Consider the following 8866-nt stretch of genomic DNA (forward strand, 5'->3'; position numbering starts at 1 on the left):
CCTGATTGCATCCCTGGTTACCAGGAAACAGCAGGACAAGTTGCGAAGTCCCATCACAGGAAATAAAAAGAATGCTCTAGCAACTGCCAGCATTTTCCCACCAGGATTCCAGCCAGCTGTCATTCATGCTCCTTGGCATAAGAACTCAACAGGCGTAAGAATAGCAGTAGCTTCTTCAGAGCCAGGCACTGTGCTGAACACTTGAATCTATTTCTTAGGATAACCTATGAAGCAGCCATTATCACAGAAATTTTCACTCAACGGTTGAGTGGTCATTTGCCGAAACTACAGTCTGAAGCTGGGGGACTAGGTATTTTTGCCCAGGACTGTTTACCACTTGAGGGTCTATACACCCCCTGCCTCAGAAACCAGGCTGACCATAAGAAGTACCCTCGTTTTTCCCCCGCTTCACATTTTTACTTTGGATTAATTTTAGATTTGCCAAAAAGTTGCAAAGATTATATATGGCTTTCCTGTATACCACTCATCTAGCTTTCCCTAATGTTAACATCTTACACGACCACAAAACATTTGTCAAAATTAAGAAACGAATGTTGGTACATTACTAATTGAACTTCAGGTCTTACTTGGATTTTGTTTTCACACTAACGCCCTCTTTCTGGTTTAGGATCCAGCGCCGTATTTAGTTCTGTCTCCATAATCTCTTCTGGTCTTCTGTCCTTGTTTTTCATCACTTTTGACAACTTAAGCACTGTTATTTTGTAGAATGTCCTCCAACTAGGTTATGGGTTTTTAAACAGTATTAGAGTTGAAATGCTCCCATCTCCTTGAATGACTATAGCTGAAACCTTGAACAACATATTTGAACTCTTTGGGCAATTCAACCCATGTGGATTTTTTCAATAAATACAGGAGAGTATATGTTCTTTCTCCTCTTTATGTAAATAACATTTTCTTCTCCCCAGCTTACTTTATTAACCACCCAACATCGTAGCAGCCACCATCACTGGGCCCTATGCTAATCTCTCACAGAACACTCCATACCATCTGGTGCCACTGGGTCCTTGGAGGTGGATGCAAGCTTCCGGAGAGCAAAAACTTTTTTAATCACTGATGAAAATAGGGCTTGGTGTGTATTTGTAGGGTGACCAAATCTCTATGTACTTTATGTACTGATGTGGAACAATCTCCAAGATCTGCCAAGTGAGAACAAGCAAGACGCAGCAGAGCGCGCTCCCAATTCTGCACAGAAGGTGTGGGGGGCGAGTACACACCCACATGTGTTTATATATGGCTCAAGTCTGGAAGGCTCCTCTTCTGCTCAGACTACACTTAGCTCAACAGTTTCCACTCTGCTCCAGCTCTTTAAGAATTAGTCCATTTTTGGAACCAACATCTCCACTTTCAAAACAAGGTCTCTAAGGCCTTGGCCTGCTTTAGATGGCGGCCACAACAAGCCGTGTGGAAAAGACCCACCTGCAGCACAGGCATCTCACCTCTCCTTAGGTGACTCCTCCCAGGAAGTCACTTCACAGAACACAGGCTCACCCTGTCCCAGGTCAGGGGCCTAACCAATCCCTCCTGTGTTCCTGTGTGACAAGTTATCTACATCCTCTGAAGTTGCATATCTACTAAATGCCTCCTCTGTCCTGCACCTGTGACCATCAGTCAGTCTCCCAACCTGGTCAAATGTAGCTAGGAGGAAAAAAATCTAATATCTCTGAAAGAGAGAAGACTAGAGCCAAAATAGCTTACACAAAGGCAATTTATTAACAGAAAACAGTAATTTGAAGAATCCTTTTCACAGACGGCGACCACGACGACCCCCCTTCCTGCGGGTGCTATCGGAGGGGATGGGGGTGACATCCTCTGTAGGGAGGAAGAAAAAACATCATTGCCTAGAGATGGATGGCAAAGAGTCGAGCCTCCCTAAACCAGTGGTCTAACAGACCAACAGTGAATCCCGCTGCTCCCATGTGAATCCTCAATATGTAACACATGGACATGGACTGCCCCATCTGCTGCTTCCTCAAAATTTCTGATGTGGTCTGAACTCACTTTTCTGAAGGGAAAACCAGGGTTCAGAAAAGACACTCAACTTACAAGATCAAAGAGGTATGATATCCAATTTCTGACATCCAGCCCATGGACTCTCTAGAGGAAAGATTATTCTAAACGGGCAACTGAACACTACCTCCTTTTCAAAAGGTAAAAAGCTAAACCACTAACTAGACCAGAGGGTCGGTATATGATGTTATTACATGCAGAGATACAGGGAAGGACTAATACCTTCTTAGGAGTAGGGGCCAGGAGCTCACGGGCGCGAGGGGGGCAGACCCTACACAGATGTAGGGGACTCGCCATGATTCTCAAAGCCACGGGAGTTGCTGCTCCCTGCATTCCTTTTTCATTGTTACAATGACTGGCATGCTCTAATACTTAATAGGAAAAAACCAAGGATGCGGACAATCTTACAATTCAGGGGACAGACCACACAAAATGCCAACTCCCTTAAGAAACACTGAAAAGGAGAGAGAATTCATCTCCCATCAGTTCCACCAGGCAGTCTCAGGCCCTGCACACCAGGCAGCATGGGGCAGAGGTTCAGAAATCAAAATTGTGCTGTTAACATTCACATCAAGGTGACAGGGGTGCTCTGGAAGATATTCTGTTGTATGATGCCTCTTGCACCCCCCATTAACTCTGGCACCCTAACTGCCAATAGGACCCAGACCAGGCTCTGTATCCCACTGGGTACAACACAAGTTTTCTGGTGTCAATGATTCAAAGCAAATCCAAGTGGTAGCTAGAGAGAGGCACTTACCAATCCGCCCGATCTTCATTCCTGAGCGGGCAAGGGCTCTGAGGGCTGATTGGGCCCCGGGTCCAGGGGTCTTGGTTCTAGAGAAATGAGGACCTACATTAAGAAAAGCTTTGTCCAACTCATTAGGAGTTCTTTCTAGATCCCACAACCCTCTATAGTTCAGGAATCTGCAACTTTTCAGAAAGAACCAAAAAATAAATATTTAAGGCTTAGTGGGCTACGTATGCTTTCTGTTGCATACTTTCTGGCCCATGCATCAGAGTTCAAGCTCTGTTCTTGCCTGCATCAGACTGTCCTTGCCAAGGCTGTAATTTTTTTTTGGGCAATCGATCCATTTCCAGCTGCTCCCCCACCCAAAACCAAGACACTAATATCTCTCCAGAGGACCACTTTGGTCTGCTGCCCACAAAGCATAGGTTTTTGTTTTTTTAAAGATTTTATTTATTTATTTGATAGACAGAGATCACAACTAGGCAGAGAGGCAGGCAGAAAGAAGAGGGAAGCAGGCTCCCCGCTGAGCAGAGAGCCCCGCGGGGCTTGATCCTAGGACTCAGAGACAATGACCTGAGTCGAAGGCAGAGGCTTTAACCCACTGAGCCACCCAGGTGCCCCAGCACAGATTTTTTAAAAAATATATAAGCTATATGCCCAATGTGAGGCTTGAACTCATGACCATGAGGTTAAGAGTTTTGTGCTCTATCAACTGAGCCAGCCAGGTGCCCTGAAGCAGGAGTTATCTTAAAACAAACAAACAAAACAAACAAAAAAACCCCCGATCTCTGGAGCACCTGGGTGGCTCCATCTCTGGAGCACCTGGGTGGCTCCGTCAGTTACGCATCCAACTCAATTTCAGCTCAGGTCATCATCTCAGGGTCGTGCTGAGCAATGGAGTCTGCTTAAGATTCTCTCTTCCTCTATACTGCTTCACCCCTGCCCACCTCTGTACTCACATTCTCTCTCATCAAAACAAAACCCCAATTTCATCAAATCATTACTATTAAAAAGTTCTTATGCCCCCCCCACCCCACTTTGGCTAAAATCTAAATCCTTACTGCTTCCTCTAAGACCTGGCAGGAACTTGCTCCTGCCTATCTCTCTAATCATACCACATGCAACTCTTTCCAATAGATGTGCCAAATTCATTCCCACTCAAGACCTTTTCCCTGCAGTTTTATCTGGCTGGAATATTCTCCCCTGTGCCCTTCCTTCACTGGACCAAATCCTGGCACATTTAGGTCTCAGATGAAATTAAACTTTATCACTAACTACCATCCCTCACACTGCACTTGCTTCCCAGCACTTGCCACAAATGGAAAGCACAGAAACCCCTACTCAGGCTGTTTAAAGACAGTCTTGGGGCACCTGGGTGGCTCAGTGGGTTAAAGCCTCTGCCTTCAGCTCAGGTCATGATCTCGGGGTCCTGGGATTGAGCCCCGCATCGGGCTCTCTGCTCAGCGGGGAGCCTGCTTCCTCCTCTCTCTCTCTGCCTAGTTGTGGTCTCTGTCAAATAAATAAATAAAATCTTTAAAAATAATAATAATAAAAAAATAAAGTCAGACTGTCCTACCAGTCTAGGCACCTCTACACAGGAAGAGGAGAGGATATAGCTATCCTTTTCCATCCTTCTTTCCTAGCACCTAGAACACAATACCGTGTATGCAGATGAGTGCTCAATAAACAGCAAGCTGGGGGGGGGGGGAGGAGTAGAAGCAGCGGTGTATCAGTCAACTACTGAATCTGAACACACTCATGAATCTTGTGCAAAGTCACAAGAGAAAAACCAAGCCTCTAATCTAAGTGCTCTGGCTCCCAGGCCAGGGATCTCACCACCCAGCCCCTGCCTCATGTACCTATTTCCTCCTGTGGCCCGTAGTTTGATGTGGAGGGCAGTGATGCCCAGCTCCTTGCACCTCTGGGCTACATCCTGGGCAGCCAACATAGCAGCGTAGGGAGAGGACTCATCTCGATCAGCCTTCACCTTCATTCCACCAGTCACACGGCAGATGGTTTCCCTGGGAACAAAAGCTCAGTGATTTCTCTTATCCATCAAGGACTGTGAATGCTTATCACATCCCTACTGAGTAAATGGTGCCAGTCAGGTATGGCAGCGGATGAAGGTCCACCTGATGGGGCGCGAAGACCCAAAGTAACTGAACACTGTATTAACAATATAAATTTACTTTTGCATTTAATCCTTCCAACTGTTCCAGGAGGCAGGCACAATTAACCTCACCACAAATATGAGAAAACCAAAGCTTCGAATTTGAGTGATTTCACGTGTCACAAAAAACTGGCTAACAGCAGCCAGAACCTGTACATAGAGTGGACTTCCTGTCCACCCCCACTCCTACAAAATACCGAGACTGAAGATTCAAGGATTATACTTTAAGATCATTAAGGGCACAAAACCTGTCTCTTTCTCTCTAACCAAAGTGCTTGGGAAATTCCAGTATTTGTGGCCGAACAACCAAATACATTTTCTTATCTGAACATTCTTTTTAATTCTTTCAAGAGACTCTTTAAACTGCCATCCAGTTCCAGGGGCATTTCTTCCTCTAGACCTTACCAGTTTGGCCTGTGCCTCTTCACCCAAGTACTCACTTGCCAGAAAGATCGGTGACATGGACAAAAGTGTCATTGAAGGATGCAAAGATGTGGCAGACACCAAATACATTTTCTCCTTCTGCTACCTGAGGCCCAAGGCTGATGACCTGTTCTTCCTTCTTTTCCTTCCCCTTGCGAGGTGCCATTTCTAAAAGAAGGAAAAGATCCAATATTAGCAATGGACAAGGTTTCCATAGTCCCTTCTTCCCCGCTATTGAAGGAAATCTCCCAAGTTTTGCTCTTCTATGTCCTGTTTTCCTCTACCTAGTCTGTGAGATCTCATCTCTGCCTAAAACTCATTTCTCCCTGCATTTAGGGGCTTTCGATCGATGGGGAAAAAAGCGAAGTACCTTGAGATAACCTTTTTCCTGAATCCACCGAAAGCACAGCTCTTAGCACTTATAGGAAAGGAGCCTAGAGTTCTAAGCAGATCATAAATATCCCTCAAATTTTTACCAAGTGGGCTCAAAAACTTGAAAAACACACCGGCTTAGGTCTCTGGAGACCTCCAAGTTCAACTGACTGCTCAGCAAACCTGGGCAAAGCCATTATCCCTGGGCTTTACTGTTGCCAATACATATCCTGAGGAATTTCTGATGATCTGTTTAGGCTGACAGAACAAGTCAGTTGCAGAGCAGAGTGGAAAACCAGGTTAAGAGATTCCCTGTCTTATGGACATTGGGGAGGGTATGTGTTATGGTGAAGATGATACACAGACCTGTACCCCTGGGGCAAATACTACATTACATGTTAATAATAAATAGAGACTCCCTGTCTACATCTCACAATACTTCCAATGCCAGGAAATATTTCTGGTCTCCTGGCCCCCAAGTACCATTTACAGGTTAGGCTCAAAGACTTTAAGACCACATCCAAAAGGGTTAGTAGGCGGCTAAGGCCAACAACCTACTTATGAACTGGTGACACCTGAAGACCCTTTACGGAAGGCACCTGCTGCCTGAACTCTGCACCCATTCCTTGGCTTAGAATTCAAAGGTCCCTTGGGGCACCTGGGTGGCTCAGTTGGCCAAGCGTCTGCCTTCAGTTCAGGTCATGATCGAGGCCCATGTTGGACTCCCTGCTCAAGCGGGGAGTCTGCTTCTCCCTCTCCTTTCCCCCCTGCTCATAGTCTCTCTCTCAAATAATTAAAACCTTAAAAAACAAAAAAAACAACTCAAGGGTCCCTTCCCACATATCCCTCTAGCTTCATCTCTCACTATATATCCTGTGCTCTACCAGATCCTTCCAAAAGCCAATTTAAATGCTATCCCCTACCCTCTGACGACTGATCTCCTGCTATCCTTCCACAACTCATTAAAACCAAATTCTTAAACTTTTACTAGAATCAAGCATTAAAGGCAATAAAACATCTCCTCTTGGAAGGCTAAGAGAAAAGCCCCATCCAAAAAACTCAATGTTCGTGAAACCAGGTAACTCTTATCTGATACAGCATATAATGGAAGTGCAATTACACAGTCACAGACTCTAGGGGAGGGAGACGCTAACAGGAGGAAAGCAGGTGAGGATAATAATGCGAAGACTAAGTAAGAGAGGACCTACTTTCCAACCAAAGCCCCAGGCCTTCCGGCCCTCCTGAGACTCAAGAATCAGAACAGCTTCCTGACACCTTCAGAAGACACTAAAAATAACGAGGGCTCCGATGACTTAGGCTGTACCCTTCCAGATGAAGACAAAACACAGCGTTGCCTAGCTTTGTAAGGACCTAAAAACCAGTGTCCCGACCTCCGGCCCAGCACTCTCTGGCCTGTGCCAAGATGCCTCTATTCCACGAATAACCACAATTCCAGACCCGGAAAAGGCCGCGTCTCCCGGTCCCTGGGTCTCCCCAGTGCCTTCCTTATGTAGCGTCCAGTGAGCGATCACAGTAAGCGCACAAGTGTAGGCCTTGGGTGTACGAAGTTAACTGTTCCTGAACTCAGATCCCACAGAGTAGGAACTGTAAGGAAGGTGCCAAGGGAGCTCACAGAAGAGAAGTTTAAGTTCTGCCTGATGAAGCCCAGAAAGACTCCGGCAGATCTGAACTAAGCAGCACGAATACGGATGCCTGCGGTGACCGGTCCCTCCACACATGCCCACGTGCCGTTTCCCCACCCCGTGTCGTGTCGCCCTGAAGTGGTGAGGACAATGGTCCCTGGAGAACAGTATTATAAACGCACAGAAAAGGTGCTCAGCAAACACTGATGCGCACTTCCCCCGCCCCACTCCGGGTTCGCGCAGCGCGCCCTAAGCGCCCCGTATTTGCAACGTGCCAGACTTAGGCAGCACCCAACACAGGGCCGTTTCTCCTGATTCTCTCAGTGAATCCTCACTACAACCCTGTGGGATCGGAGCGACACTTAATCCCATTTCCCAAACCAGGAAACCAACTGGGGATTAGGGGCCGGGCCCGCGACCGCCCGAGAGCCTGGCGGAGTAGAGGCGAGGCCACATCACGCTCGGCCCCGCTCCTTCTCAACCAAGCTGTGCTGCCTCTTACATGTAGTGGTGGCGGCAGCGCGGAGCCAGAGCCTTCAGGGTTGTGGCCGTACTCGGCCCCATTTCACAGGCTCCTCCTCGGGAAAGACCGCCACTTTCCGAGACAAGGCACGCCCCTGACTCTCGGGTCGACCGGCCGCGCCCCTCGCTCAAAAGTGACTCGGCTTCCACCGAAACACCCCAGTCCCGCGTCCCCGAGCCCGATGGGTGACCCCTGCCGAAGGATGCCGCTCGATTGTTCTCGCCCAGGCCTCCTACCTGCGCGTCTTCTCCCGACTCTGCTACCGGAAAGAGAGAGCAGTAGCAGGCGGGGCGACGGGACGCGTTCGCGTCCCCGGAAGTGTACGCCCGAGGTCACGGAGCGAGGCCGGCTCCCGGAAGATGCCGGCTTTAATGTTTCCAAGGAGTTGAAGAATCACCCTCGGCAAAGGCGGTTTACTTAAGAGAGCACCAAAGGAGACAAGGGCAGGGTGTCGCTGCGAGCGGGTCTGCCTCTGAGACTGCACGAAACAGCTACATCTACTCAGTGAGGCGGGCTAGTGTGCAAAGATGGCGGCGGCCGCGGCTAGATGGACTTCCTGTAGCCTGACCCCGGGCCTGGTCAGCCCGGAGGTGGCAGCGCTCCTCGCGGCGCGGAGGGCAATGACAACAACAACAGCGATCATCACAGATTTTGGTCTACTATGTATTGCGTGAAATACGAATAAATTATTCAATATTTATTACATACCAGTTTGGGCTGAGCAATTTATAGACGTTGCTTAATTTAATCCTCACAAAATCATCAAATAGATAACTGGTTTGATTTCCCTTTTTACAGATAGGGGATGTTAACTGAAATCACACGTTTGTGGCGGATTTGGAATTTTTACTCAAAATCTATCCGTTTAAGAGCCACTTCCATGTATCCCTCTAATACTGAAGGACCTTGAAGTGTTGGGATAGTGTATAGATGGAGATATGGGGACCAGCTGAGAAGTA

The 8866-nt window shown here is 47.6% G+C and overlaps 1 protein-coding gene across 1 annotated transcript; it reads right to left on the reverse strand.

Moving 5' to 3' along the window:
- Nucleotides 1-1708: 1708 nt before the first annotated feature.
- RPS14 (ribosomal protein S14) lies at nucleotides 1709-8296 on the reverse strand. The gene is made up of 5 exons (XM_047731102.1): nucleotides 8144-8296; nucleotides 5387-5537; nucleotides 4636-4797; nucleotides 2786-2862; nucleotides 1709-1830 (listed from the first exon to the last, which is right to left on the reverse strand). Exons 2-5 carry the CDS (start codon nucleotides 5533-5535, stop codon nucleotides 1763-1765), a joined length of 456 nt encoding a protein of 151 aa, XP_047587058.1. The 5' UTR covers nucleotides 5536-5537; nucleotides 8144-8296; the 3' UTR covers nucleotides 1709-1762.
- Nucleotides 8297-8866: the final 570 nt, after the last annotated feature.

Source organism: Lutra lutra, chromosome 5 (assembly GCF_902655055.1).
Source record: "Lutra lutra chromosome 5, mLutLut1.2, whole genome shotgun sequence".
Classification (NCBI taxonomy): domain Eukaryota; kingdom Metazoa; phylum Chordata; class Mammalia; order Carnivora; family Mustelidae; genus Lutra; species Lutra lutra.